General features: G+C 39.2%; 1 protein-coding gene across 1 annotated transcript; it reads left to right on the top strand.

Moving 5' to 3' along the window:
• Positions 1 to 91: 91 nt before the first annotated feature.
• LOC142355441 (uncharacterized) lies at positions 92 to 14,290 on the top strand (the record flags this gene model as incomplete). The annotated part of the gene is made up of 5 exons (XM_075407625.1): positions 92 to 103; positions 486 to 692; positions 4,266 to 4,417; positions 4,680 to 4,895; positions 12,960 to 14,290. Coding segments are annotated over 5 exons (1,565 nt in total), but the record flags the coding sequence as incomplete, so codon positions are not given.
• Between the last annotated feature and the right edge of the window lie 1,016 nt (positions 14,291 to 15,306).

The raw sequence follows: 15,306 nt of genomic DNA, 5'->3' as shown, positions 1-15,306 counted from the left end.
GTTTGATTTTTTTTTCTGAAAAGGCTGCTTGCACGCTGTTTGTTATTCATAACCACAATTTTTGTTACAAGGGATGGTAATTTATTTCTAGTTTGCATCGGTGGTAAGTAACAAAGCCCAATTAATTTTCTTATTGCTCATTATTTGTTCAACTGTTTGAAATACTATCCTTCACTTCAAGTAACTGTTGGATGTCTTTTGTTTATACTGAGTGTTTTAACTGTGTTCTGATGAACTCACTTCACATTCTGTTTTGAGTGGAATGTGTGAAATTCATTACTATGTTGATGACTGATTCAGTCGACTGAACAATTGAAAAAAAGTTGTTCTTTGATTCTTCACAAAGTACAAAGCCGAACCGCGTTATTCTTTCAAATGGTGTCTTTGAGGTGGGTAATTGTTTGAGTTTGAATCTATTTTGACATATACTTCAGCTAACTGACGAATAAATTTGAAAAGATGTTAATTTTTCTGTGACCTTTCAGGTTCAAACCAGAAGTGTGACTTGACAATCAAGTTAAAACCCAACTTTGAGACAGCCCTGGTGAAGAGTCAACGGGTTTCAAATGAGTTGGAGAAAACAAAGGGCGAAAAGGATGCCCTAGAGAGTGAGAAGGATAAACTGAAATCTGCGGTATCTGATTTGGAGAAAAATAACGCAGTCTTCAAAGCACATTGCGAAACACTATCAGGAATTGTTTCTTGAATCACCTTGGGTTTTGCCACTGCTTTTTCTTTCCACCTAATGCGTTCTTTTGCATCAAAAATGTTTGAACATTTTAAATCTTAGGCGCAAAAGTTTATCTCATCTTGTGAAAGTTCTATTGCGACCCTAAAAACTTAAGTGTTTGGTAAACATTCCTTTAGCATTTGCCATGAATTATAATCAATTGCGTACTGAAACAATAAATAGATAATTAAGAGCTACTGATTTCGCTATTATCTGCTGAGAATGGTGTGGGGCATCTGATGGCCTCAATGAGTTCAGATCAACCCAACGGCATCTTGCTCTAAGTGAGCAAGACTTTCGTGATGGACGATGTCTTAGATGTTGTTGGGAAATTAAAAAGCCGCCGATGAATTTTGCATAGGAGACCGAATTCACTGTAACCCACGCCTAACACTGACAAAGGCGAATACACGCGTATTAGGCACAATTTAATTCGTTATATATTTTGCATGATTCCTCATAAAGTGTGCGCAGAAACAGAGATCAAGCTATGTTATCATTGCTTAAAGGGGAAACTTATCCAAGTAAATTTACAACCAAAAATGTTGAAGTGAGACTAGACATCAGATCAATTGGACTTTGTGATAACTAGTAGACAGTACTAGGTTGATATGGTCTTCGATCCCGTCCCGGGTTGACCTTTCTTGGCAACCATATCCAAGAACCATATATGGTCCCATACAGGCCATACAAAATTTTCTTATATGATCTTGCTATGGTTGCCAAGATCTCCATATATGATTCTTATATGGCATCCAAGAATCCAATATGGTCATTTGTGCGTTCTTTTAACGCCCATACAAAGCTTATGCAGCAGTTCCAGCTTTTAACGCTTTACACGACTTATGGCATATTGGTACCATATATGGTTCTTACATGGCCCATATATGGTTCTTATATGGTCCATATATGGTTCTTATATGGTCCATATATGGTTCTTATATGGTCCATATATGGTTCTTATATGGTCCATATATGGTTCTTAAAAGTTTCTTATATGGTTCCGGCATGTTTCTTACATGGTTATTACCTTGTCCACTCAAGGCCATTACAACAAAACCTTTGTGATTAGATATATGGTGGTTACATGATCCATATATGGTTCTTACATGTTTCTTTGATGGCTCATATATGGTTCCGACATGAGCCAAACATGGTTCATATCAAGTTATTCCAAAAAAACCTTTGTGATTAGTTACATGATTCTTACATGATCCACAAATGGTTCTTACAAGATTCATACATAGTTCTTGCATGACCCACAAATTGTTCCATAACGGTTCCTGTATGGCTCTATGGTTTTCTAAATATCCACGTATAGTACGCCATTTTTGCATGGCTGCTCTGTGTTTGCTACATGCATATGGATGCCAAGAAGAATATAAAGGAACTGAATCTGCTTTTTCGAAAGCTTAATGTCATATTAATATCACCACTGTAATTTTTGCTTGTTTTTCTGTATTTTTTAACTTATGAATGCCTTTTCTAAGACCCACTGGTTCTCAAAAAGTCCACATATAATACGTGGCTTTTGCATTGTTTCTCTGTGTTTCCTACATGCATATGGTTGCCAAGAAGAATAAAAAAACTGAATTTGCTTTTTCGAAGGCTTAATGTCTTTCATATTACCACTGTAGTTTTTACTTGTTTTTCTGTGTTTTTTAACTTATAACTGCCTTTTCTGAGGCTCCATGGTTCTCTAAATATCCACGTATAGTACGTGTTTTCCGCATGCTTGCTCTGTGTTTCCTACATGCATATGTATGCATCATACTAAAGACCATTGCAACAAAATCCTAAAAGTGACAATCTTATAGGTATGAGGCCGCTTATTATAGCTCCAGATGTTTTTTGCAGCATTTATAGCACATTTTATCGCACTCCACGAAATACAGCAAATTATAATGACATCAATTTAAAAAAAATCCTAAATAAGAAGAACAGTAGCTTTTTTTGTGTAATTGAATGAGATCTCCGTTACTAATTATACCTTCTGATCAAAATGCCCGCAAAAACAATTCAGTATGGCCTTTTATTTTTGATGAGAGTGGTTGTTATTTCTACTACCGATTTTGGCTCTAGAAACAATGTTTTTGTGCCAAATTTTAAAGTCGTTTCGTATCTTTTCTTCTATTATTTTTTTTGAGAACTCCACATAGTGCTGAAGTAATACATATGCCTTTTGCAACCAAAAATGTGTTACTCACTGCCATTTTTCAAGTTTTTAAACACTCTTTAAGAAATCTGACAAGTCATGGATTTCTTGGCAACCATATGCAAGACCATAAATATTTATGGTCTTGGATATGGTTGCCAAGAAATAAAAAATCGAACTAACTTAATTTGCTTTTTTGGAACGCTTAATGTAGTCAGAAGATGTTAATTAAGCTGTTCTCTGTAATATTTTTGTATTTTTTGACTTTGACTTTTATGGTCCTATATGGCACCATAAATGTGTATGGTCTTGGATATGGTTCCCAAGACACCATGAACTTCAATTTTTTTTCAAGTGTTTTGATGAGTTTTTCTCCACTCAGAGTGCATTGTATGGGTGTTTTAAGAGCTTTTTGAGCAATGTTGATTTTTTTGCATGGTCATCTATATGGTTGCCAAGTTACCATAAACTCCATATATGGCTTGGATATGGTTGCCAAGAAAGGTTTATGGTGGTCAACCCGGGGTTGCAAATCCCTGTCCAAAGTCATAAAAAGATACGTGTGTTTACCATGAGAACCCTAAAGATTCGAAATAACGTCGACGTATTATAGATGTCAAAAATAGTAGCTTCTGCCACCTAGTGGTTGCATGAACTGAAAGTGCAGGTGTAGTAGTGCTACATACAAAAAAAACTCATACAGATTCAGTGCTATCTGATGATATCCTACTGTACTATTGTCTTAGTATATGTCGACATAATGAATCGTCCGATCAGACTATGCCAACTGGCAGGAAGTTTAAAACATCGCCATAAAAGCAGTAGGTTTGTAGTAGAAGCATTTTTTCCAACTCTGCGAGGATGCAATTGAAGCCCAGCAGTAGAGGAATAGACGCCAATAACAACGAGCTCAGCTGAGCGTGGCGGCTAAATGCTTAGCAATGTGGTTCGAGCATTAAAAGCTAACGCTTAGCCTATGTCCGTACATCAGTAATACATAAATTTCTGCGTTATATTAGATAGCGATTATGGTAGCTAAGAACTCGTATTTAATACAGCTTTTCATTATCTACATCAATTGCTTCGCTAAAACAGGGCTGTCTGCAATAGAGATCACCAAGCGTCTTGCGTCTAGAATTAGCAAAAGGGGGAGCAAACTGTACGCCGATGCAGTGTGGTACGTTATGATGGCAAGCTTTGCAATTTACATGTAGCATCGCTGCAGCAGAATTGCTCTTGGGGGCCGATAGTCTGGATTATAGTCAAATATACTATCATTACGTGAAATATTGATTAAATCAAACTCGTTTTCGATTGGGGTTAGTTTTTCCCGATTGCTTTCCTTATAATAAAGAAACAATTCCTCCTATTGTGGTCCAGCGGAGAATGATAAGTTCAAGGAGAACAATAAGAAGTTGGAGGAGCAGGTTAACATAATGACAGGAGAGAACGACAGATTCAAAGCTAACAATGACAAACTGGAACAGGAGAATGCCAAATTTGCAGAGAACAACGAGAAACTCACCCAGCAGGTTTTAGACTAATTTTTATGTGGGAATTGCTACAAACCTCCTGCATTTTGTGAGTAGATGCAGAAATTTAAAAAAAAACGCGGAATTAGTTAATTTTCACTCTGCATTCTAGTATATTGAAATAAATAACACCCCTCTTCCTGGTTACTGAATCGTCCTCCCAATAACTGCGCTCATATTTCATGAAAAATTGCATAAAAACAATAATCACCGCATCTTATCTTAAACGTTTTGATTCAGTTCACGTTTTTTTAATCTGTAGGTGAGCAAAATGTCGGAAGAGAACTCGAAGTTCGAGGCAAACAATGCTAAATTAGAGGAGCAAGTTGGCAAACTGACTGGAGAAGTGGACAAATTGAGTGGTGAGAATGCGAAGTTTGCAGAGAACAACAAGAAGTTGGAAGAAAATGTGAACAAACTGAGTGGAGAAGTTGACCAGTTCTCACAGGAGAATGAGAAACTGGCACTGACTAACCAGGTATGCCACTGCACTGTTGAGCGCGGGCTGTCCTCGACCAGGCGAAGAGGGTCTCAGCTCTCTCTTTCGGTTGACATCCTTATTGCAAAATTCGGATGCAAAGTATGTTGGGTTATGGACTTTCGCAAGCGGAATAAAAAGCGTTTTTAACTAAGTAAAAGAATTAACTTCTCAAAAATGAGAGAATAACAAAACGATATTTTACAGTAGAATTTAGAGATTTACAGGAGAGATCTGATTATTAGATCAAGATGGTGATTTGAACTTGGGGATGAAAAAGGACGCAAAAATCAGCTGTATATATACCCATTATCAGTGTGAAAAAGTCAAGATACAAAACTAATCTTAGCACCGTGATTTATAGTGGGGGTCGCAAGGGTTACCCAATATGGTTTGCTTCTGCAAATCAGTCGCAAAGGGAACCATAATTGGAATGCATTTGCACTTTTCTAAGAATTCATTCACACTTCCGGAGATATCATCATCATTTAATACATGCTGGGAAGATTTTACATCACTTAATCTAACTCTAATAATAGTTATCTAGATTCACCAATTTGAACCGAATATTGATTCTCAGCACCATTTCTTGACGATTCATTTATATAATTTCTTTGATCGAAGTCATATTGCTTGTCTTTCTAATCTGGTAAGTCAAACTTTCTTTCTAATTCTCACTAAGTTTAAGACTATAGTTTGATCGATATTCTAACACACCCACTCAGACTTGAGCCAATTGCGTAGAGTCTGTTCCCATCAAAACTGCTCTGAATGTTTCCACTTTCGAAACGGGTAAGGACTTTGTGAAAATGTCCGCTGCCATTTTGTCTGTAGGGACGTAATGAATTGAATTAGTCCCATCCTCCGTCTTGTCCCGGATGAAGTGAAACTTTATTTCGATGTGCTTGCTCCTTTTGTGCATGACCGGGTTTTGGCAGAGTCTGATACAACTTTGGTTGTCTTCTCCAATTGCTATTGGACGTTTCTGTTGGATGCCAAAATCCTCTAGAAGTTGTTTCAGGTAGAGTGTTTCCTGAACTGCTGCTGCCATGCCCTGATATTCTGCTTCTGATGACGAAAGATCAACAGTGGCCTGCTTCTTGACACCCCAGCTGAGTGCTGCGCCACGTCCATTGAGCTTGAAGTAATAGCCCGTTGTTGATTTTCACGTCTCCAGACCAGTCTGTATCACTTTCCCCACTAAATCATAACTAGCCTCTTTTGTGTAGGTAAGTTTTAAACATTTTTTACCTTGAAGATATCGCAGAAGTTGTTTTCTGCACATCCAGTGTTGATTGGTAGGTGCATTCATGTGTCGGGACAGAATGTTGACTGTGAACATGATGTCTGGCCTCGGCTGTTTGGCCAGATACAGAAGTGATCCAACCAAGCTTTTGTAGATCCTCTGGTCCACTTATTCGTCTCCGTTCTGTGCTGTCTGAAGTTTCAAATTCCAATTAGCTGGAGATCTTGAGGGTTTGCATTGATCCATTTGAAACCGCTCAAGCATTGTTTTTATGTAGCGTTCTTGGTCGACAGTGACTTTGCCCTCTTCTCGTCTGATTCTTAGACCCAGAAACCAGTGTAGTCTCCCTCTGTCTTCCATGTGAAAGGTTGCTTCTTGTGCCTTCTTGACATCAGAGACCACTGTCAAACTTCTTGAAGCTACTATGATGTCGTCAACCCAGACCAAGATGCAGGTGTGATCCTCTGCCTCTGATCTTGCGAACAAGCAGTGATCGTTCCTGCTTCTGGTGAACCCCTGTCTCAGTAGGAAGTTTGCCAGCTCTTTGTACCAGTTGTTAGCAGCCTGTTTCAAACCATAAACCGGTTTATTTAGTCGACATACTAACTTCTGCCCGTCTGATCCGCGTTTTACAAACTCCTGTGGCTGTTCCATATACACTTCTTCCTCGATTGGTGAGTGCAGGAAAGCAGTTTTGACATCAAGTTGGTGCAACTCATGGCCCTGCTTCGCTGATAGCTGAAGTAGAATCCTGATTGTCTCTGGCTTGCAGGTAGGCGCAAAAGTCTCAAAGTAGTCCAATCCTTCCACTTGTTTGAAGCCTTTCACCTCATAGCGCGCTTTGTATTTGTCCACTTGACAATTGGGTCCCAATTTCACTTTGAAGACCCATTTGACCGGTATGACGTCCCTGTCTGTGGGTGGTCTCACTAGGTTGCAAGTCTCGTTGTCTTGGAGTGCCCTGACTTCGTACTTCATTGCCCGGTGCCACTGGTCCCAATCGTCGCCCTGCTTGGCTTCTTAGACTGTATTGGGTTCCACATAGTCACCCTCAGTCACAGCAAGATGGGTCCTAACTTCTCCAAAAAATTGCGGAACATTCCTTGCTCGTGTCCCTCGTCTGGGCTCTGCTCTGTCCGCGTGTTCCAGTGCATCTTCATTGAACCCAACTGTCTCTAACTGTGAGAAGTCTTCTGTGTCACTGTCTTCCAGTGACTCTGGGTCTCTGTGACTACCTCTTTTTGCTGTAGATCCTTCATCCAGCGCTGTTTCTCCAACATCCGAGGCCTCTTGTCTCAGTGTTGTTTCTTGAGTATTCACGCTCCCTTTGTCATGCCACTCCTTCTTTATTGCAGTAGATGTGTCCTGTCGTTCTCTGTTGTCATCGTCTTGATGACCATCATCTGGGTGCCAGATTCCCAGTTACGACCCATCATCTAGTAGGTCAGCCGTTTCTTTGTTGTCAGGGATTGAGCCCACTTCAGACTGCTTGATGATCACATCTCGAACTGCCATCATCTTGCGTGTGTTGGGTATGTACACCAGGTATCCGTTTTCTCCTTCAGTGTAACCCACAAACTTTCCTTCCAGTGCCTTGGGTTCAAGTTTGCTGACTTCTCTGTCCCTCTTCCTCATGAAGACGGTGCAACCAAAAATAGATAATTTACTAATTGGAAGCTTAAGTTTTATACCTCTCATCAGCTCTGCTGGGCATTTTTCTTCTCCTCGTCTCACATACAAGTTTCTGATCCTTGCTGCGTGAAAAATTGCTGCTCCCCACATCATCTTGGGAAGTCCTGAGTCAATAAGCAAACATCTTGTCATCTCCAGTAGTGTCCTGTTGCACCTCTCAGCTAACCCATTCTGTTGTGGCGTCTCTGGTAAGGTCCTCTCCTGAAGAATGCCTGCATCTAAGCAGTACGTCTTGAACTGCTCTGAGAGAAACTCCTTCGCATTGTCTTGGCTCAGCTTCTTGGGCGTCCCCACACTGAGAACAAATTTCTCCAGGCTGGCCAATGCTTCACTCTTTGCCTTAAGCAATTCCACAAACACAAACTTCGTGTACTGGTTTGCAAACACTAAGCAGAACCGGAACCCTGACAGTGACTCTACTCTGAAAGGTCCCATCACGTCTGTGAACACCCTCTCCAGCTTCTCTTCTGCTTGGGTCTCTGCCACTCTTGGTACTGGAGTCTTGGTGATCTTGGCCAATGCACACACATTACATACATCATCGAGTTCCCCCTCTGTCTCTGGTGCATTCCTGAATACATCCGCTTGATTCAAATGGTCCAATCGTCTGTGCCACTTCCTTCCACTGTCAAGTTTCTCGCTGTTACAACTCATCGTGAATTCTAGAACGCTGCAGGATAAGTAAAACAAATTATTTTCCAGTGTTAGTTTTACCCGAGCTACCTTCAGGAGTTTCATGCAGCTGTTTCCTTTCTCGAAAGTGAAGCTGTTTCCCCACTCCGTGCATCTTGAGACTGATAGGAGGTTTGAAGAATAGTCAGGCACACACAAAATATTTTTGAGTTCGCATTGGAATTCCCCTTTGTTTGAGGCTATGCTGATCCTCACACAGTCTCTGCCCACCACTCTGGAAGCCTCTCCGTTGGGATTTCTGACCACTGATTGAATGGGCACAAAGTCCAGGAACGCATCGCTGTTCGTCACTATGTGATCTGTACAACCAGTGTCCACTAGCATGCCTGCTGTATTCCACTGGGTATGAGCTGCACGGCATTCCTCGTCTGGTGTAGCCAATGTTGAACACATTGCCACTGACTCATGTTTGCCTCCATCTCTTTGTCCCTTGCATGCCCTGTCTAGGTGACCCTTCTCACCACACTTGCTGCATTGTGCTATCTCCTTCTTCCTGCAGTCCTTGGCAAAGTGTCCAGGGATCCCACACACAGAGCAGTTTCCTTTCTTGGGTCCCTTCTTGAAGTCATGCTTCACTGCCAGTGCCACTGAACCACTTTTTCCCATGTGTCTCTGCACCGTGCTCTCATGAAAGTTCTGCAGTCTTTTCCTCAACTCTGTGAAGTTCGTTGCCGGGTTGAAGCTTTCCTGTATAACAAAACTTTCATACCTCATTGGCAGACCATTAAGGACCAAGGCGTTGAAGAGGGTCTCTGAGACTGCTTCCCCTGCTTCTTGTAGCCTTGTGGGCAACTCCTGTCCTCTGATGAAGAAGCTGTCCAAATCCTCAGAATCCTCGAGCTGCAGTCGAGCAAGCTGTGCCACTAAAGTCACCACTGTCGGCCTTTCCACATTCTGAAATCTTTCTTGCAAAAGCTTCCAAGCCTTTGCTCCATCTCCAATGCCATCATCTCCCACACAGTCATGTCTCATCAGCATGAGGGTTGTTGCATCTAGAGTCAGTGCCAGATGGCACCACACATTGTTCCGTTTCTCCTTGATGTCTGCAACTTTCTTCTCATATGCATCTTTCAGCACATTGTGGTTCTTCTTCTCATCATTGGTTGCCCCATTGGCCAGTGGCGCAGGCTCATTGGTTTGCTCCTCTGTCTCCATTAGTGATTTGTAGAGTCCCTTCGTCTGCATCATCGCCACAAATCTTGTGCTCCAGATTGGAAAGTCCTGTGCCTTTCCTGTGTAGGTCAGCAGCTTCACTGTCTGTTGATCCATTGGAGTTTGAGCAGACAAAACAGTTGTGAAAAGAAAAGGTAGTAAGCAGAAAAGGATTATGACTGTCAACAACAAATTAAATTTGTTTTGGAAAATAATTTTATGACTTAGAAAATTGCTGGGCCCATAACCTGTTGGGTTATGGATTTTTGCAAGCGGAGTAAAAAGCGTTTTTAATTTAGTAAAAGAATTAATTTCTCAAAAATCAGAGAATAACAAAATAATATTTTACAGTAGAATTTAGAGATTTACAGGAGAGATCTGATTATTAGATCAATATGGTGATTTGAATTTGGGGATGAAAAAGGACTCAAAAATCAGCTGTATATATACCCATTATCAATGTGAAAAAGTCAAGATACAAAACTAATCTTAGCACCGTGATTTATAGTGGGGGTAGCAAAGGTTACCCAATATGGTTTGCTTCTGCAAATCAGTCGCAAAGGGAACCATAAATGGATTGCATTTGCACTTTTCTAAGAATTCATTCACACTTCCGGAGATTTCATCATCATTTAATTCATGCTGGGAAGATTTTACATCAATTAATCTAACTCTAATAATAGTTATCTAGATTCACCAATTTGAACCGAATATTGATTCTATGCACCATTTCTTGACGATTCATTTATATAATTTCTTTGATCGAAGTCATATTGCTTGTCTTTCTAATCTGGTATGTCAAACTTTCTTTCTAATTCTCACTTAGTTTAAGACTATAGTTTGATCGATATCCTAACAAAATATTTTTTTAGTTCCTATGTATGCAGGTATTTTATTCTAACCGAGTTCATGCATTTGGAGATGACACTATATAATAAGATTCTGAATTGAGAACAAAGTTTAAAAAAGTTATTGTAGTCGTTTGTCTTTTTTTGTGCACAATTTAGGCTTGACTTCAAGTAAAACGTGTGCACAAAAAGACACACGACTATTCGAATTCCTTCAAAATTCAAATGCTCGAACATTTGCAGTTGTCTCAAGAAAATTGACTTTTCTAATTGATTTCCATCTTTTGTCTCAATTTCTGGCAGCTTAATACTACTTGAGCAATCAAAAACTCACCGAAATAGATTTCAGTTTTACTTCTAAATCTTAGAAATAGTCTGAAGAAAGTTCATCTTGCCAGGATGCCAGCCCTTTCCCGCTGAAGCCGAAAAAAATTAAATGGAGTCCCTGTCAGTTGTTCGAAAACATTTTTCATAACTTCTGTCGGTTCGATTAATAGCCGACACAGGACTAGCTGAGTAGATTTATCTCTGCCCTTATTTTTGTCTGTTTAGTTTGTCGTACATATTTTTGTTACAACCCTATGACGTCTTACTCACAGCAAATCAACTTTTGTTCATTTTTTCATGCACTTTTTCAACTGAACTGCATGAGCGACAGAAATTTGACTTGACATTAATTGCGTGATTAAGGTTATGGCGTAAACAACGTATTGCATTCTTGTGAATAGTTTCTTTAGGAGCAAGTGATTGGCCTCACTTTTGAAGAGACTTTCCCTCTCTTTAATTGATTTTTAATTGCCCCCCAAAAAAGTATGTAACAATAATACTAGTCTTGTGATAATTTCATGCAATTTTTTGGTTGACCATTTTTTCTGATCTGATCTTTTTACTTTTTTTCCACAAAAAGAGATAAACAGGCAAAACCCGGATGGTATTAAGGGACTGAGCAGCTCTCTTAGAGCTTTGCGCCTTAATAGTCTCTAAGTATGGGAAACACCTAAACTGTTCTGAGGAGACAATCTCATGGCGTGGAGGGCTCTTCTTAATACTGAGAGTTTTCACCCCTCCCCCCCGTCACAACCCGCCTCCTCAGCAATTCTCCACTCACTCCAACCCCTGAAAATTCTGCCTGTCCAACTTCCTGCACCTGGAGATTTGCAGCCCCCTCTCGTCCACACCTCTCCGCATCAATTAACCCCCCCAACGCTTGACCCTTGTCCGCAATGCTTGATCCCCCACTTCCCTCATCATCCTAATGATACTAATGATAGCGTCCCTATTTCCCAGCTGGCTAGTACTGAAGGCAACCGCTCGCCGGTCGTTTGAGAGCAATTTACCAGACGTTAGTCTGTTATGGTTACTTTAAATGCAGGAGTTGTTTTCAATTGAGGATATGCTAGCCTGGTTTGAAGGTTGTATGAGGTTGTTACGTTTCATAAGTCTAAATCAATTGAAGACATCTCATTAAGTAGAAGGAAAATGAGTTTTATTGTATAACTTTCGCAGTTTTGATTCCTTTTTTGCCATTTCTAGGCTAAAGGTCTACAAAGCTAACGCGGCTATTTTTTGGCAACCTGTCAGCTATGTTTAAGAATTTGCTGATGATTCCAATATACATTGCTTTTATTGTGCTGATATCAAGAATTTTGTGCAATAAGAAAAAGAGTATAGTAATGTTTTTTTTTGTAGCTAAGAGCAACCAATTCTGAATTAAAAGTGTTTGATATAAACATTATTTTTGATGAGAGTTACAGAAAGAACCTAAATTTCTGAGCAATTTGCTCGCATTTGTTGAAAAGAAAACTTTTGAGTATTCGTGTCGAGGTTTTTGGGTTAATTTTTGTAAGAAATGAGGTGATTGCGGTGAATGTAGTTTCACCGTATTGCTTACAAAAATTCACCACGAAATTCACCACATTTCATATGAAAATTCACCGCATTAACTTTTGTGGTAAATTAATGCAAGAAATGCAGTGAAAGCGGTGAATGTGGTGAAAAAAAATAATTCACCGCATTTCACCGCATTTCTTACAAAAATTCACCGCATTGGCTTTCCAACGTTTAGTGAATCTGATTTAAATTCTCAAGCAATATTGTAGGAGTACGATAGAGTTGGAGCAGTGGACTAAGAAGTTTAAGGCATGCAGGAGGTAAGAGGTTCGAACCGTTGTAAGGAAGCTTTTTTTGTAGGAATACTGAGAATGCGGTGAAAATAAATAATTCACCGCGATTCATCGCATTCACCGCCATGTAAGAAATACGCGGTGAAAATAATTTTTTCACCGCATTTCACCGCATTTCTTACGAAAATTCACCGTCAAACCTCGACCCGGGTAGTGTTCATGAAAGTGAGTGATTATTTTATCAGTTGCTTATCAGGAGGAATTGGAAAATTTAGATTTGATTTCAATCAGAAGTCCCTTTGTCTTTTAGGCACTCGAAGATAACGTGAACAAACTAGAAGGCGAGGTGAACAAAATGACGGAAGAAAACAACAAATTTGCCGAAAACAATGCAAAACTAACCGCGGAAGTCGGCAAAATGTCTGCTGAAAATGAGAAGCTGGAACAGAACAACAAGAAACTGGAGGAACAAGTCGGCAAGTTAGAAGGAGAAGTCAACAAAATGACTGAACAAAATAATCTGTTTGAAGAGAATAACAAAAAACTGGGCGCTCAAGTTGAAACCATGACGGCTGAAAACGAAAAAATGGCGGCTAATAACAAAGAGTTGGAGGAGAAAATTGCCAAGTTTTCATCTGAAGTTGATAGACTCGCGGGAGAGAATGACAAAATGGCTGCAAATAATGCACAACTTTCAGCCCAAATCGGACAATTGAAAGAGGAAACTGAAAAAATGGCACAGCAGAACGAAAAGTTGGCCCAAAATAACGCGGAACTGGAAGCAAAAATACAGCAGTTGAAAGAAGAGGTCGAAAAGTTTTCGAAAGAAAACGAAAAATTCGCGGAACAAAATAAGGTTCTGGGTGAGACTTCGGCAAAACTTCAAGCAAACAACGACGCTTTAGAGTCTAAAATTGCTGAACTCAATCAGCAAATTGAGAAGTTCAAGGAAATTTACGAAAAACTAACAGGCGAAAATGAGAAATTAGCCAAAATTCGTGATGATTTCCAGAAATTGAAGGATCTGTTTTTCGATCAACTGGACGAGAAAATGCAAGCAATGGATCGATCGCTTCTGGAGAAGTTGGCGGCTGATATTGAGATGATGGATAAAGAGGAGGGAATGAGTCCAGATGAATTCGACCGGTTCCTGGCCAGGGTTCCTAAACACCTCAAGGAGAAATTCAACAAGATTGCGACTGATTTCAAGAAATTCGACACTAACAATGACAACTTGATTGACTACAATGAGCTGTCAAAGATGCTCGATATGGTCATGGAGCAATAAATTTTAAAAGAATTCCTTCGTCGAAAGTAGATATTTGAGGATTTGTTGTTCAACAATCGCGCTTTTTCTTAATTTGGATAATCAATTCAATATTGCCCTCATAGTTGAATAGAAATGAAATGGATTGAAATCCTGGAAAATAAAAAATCAGTGATATTAATGATAAAATCTCAAAAGGCGATTGAGACAAAAGAGGTGATTGAGAAAATCTGGCGTGCAGATCTTTTTATAAATAAATATCACAGTGTATATTCAATATTGCTGTTCGAAACTTTTTACATATTGAATGTATAATTCTAATTTCTCTGGTAATTTTTACGAAATAACTTTTATAAATAAACTTTGAATAATAATTGTGAATTTAAGGAAGATACCGACACCTAATTGTAAAGCAAACAAGATACATTTTTGCTGCATTTCGATCTCCGAAAGCAAACAGAAACCAAGTCTAAATATTCAGCTGCCCTATAAAAATGCTCTTCTTTTTTTATTGCTCACAAATGATGTTTCACCTGATGTTTATTGGGCGTTTTTTCACTTGATCGACATTTCGCCTCACAGTTTGACTTTTTAAGTCAGATTTTTACTCTTGGCATTATTATACAACCTTCCCTACTGAAGCAAGGCAGAATTATTTTTGAAATCCTGCTTGCCAGTCTATTGGACAAGGAGGCTCGCTAAAGTGCAATGGCACATAATGTTCCGACCTCGCTGATCTATATTTTTGTCTTTATTGCCGAAATAGACTGCTTCGAAAGAATTAGTTCTTTTTTGGTATTTGCTCAAAAAGGGCTCAAGCCAGTGAGATCAATTTTTATTCTTTCACTAAAATGAAAACTAAAACAAACAAAGTGACGGACATGAAATAAATTTTAATGCATTTCCGCATCCGGAAAAATATCATGTGACTAATTAATTTTACCAAGAAAAAAAATCAATTGAGATCCAGAAATCATCATTTATGCCATTTCCAAAACTAATCTCAAACTGTAATCTAACAAGTGAGCATCTGCAAGCAGAAAGAGGACTCGTTTTAATTTCCATTAGGTTTTGATTTTTCATTTTAGACTGACAAGTGAGTGCAGAAGTAAAAAGAAAAGTGCATGTGCAATCAATTACTAACTTAAATTGAAAATGCAAAATGTGATCAATTTCAGGTAGAGGTTACGCAAGGTATGTAATAACGAAGTAAGTCAGATGTTCTGTTAGCGCTTAAACCTTATCAAAGAAATGTCACCAAGAATTGGATGACAAGTCATATAAAGGCAAATGTGAAAATAAGTAACCAGAAAAACGTCATCCTAAAAAATTTTAGGTGCTTAAAATTGAAAAACGAAAAACAACCTCACAGTACTGTCTGAATTTTAAA

This window comes from Convolutriloba macropyga, unplaced genomic scaffold (genome assembly GCF_964194025.1).
Source record: "Convolutriloba macropyga unplaced genomic scaffold, txConMacr16.3 SCAFFOLD_2758, whole genome shotgun sequence".
Lineage (NCBI taxonomy): Eukaryota > Metazoa > Xenacoelomorpha > Acoela > Convolutidae > Convolutriloba > Convolutriloba macropyga.
The sequence above is the reverse complement of the archived record's forward strand: the minus strand, read 5'-3'. Positions and strand labels throughout refer to the sequence as shown.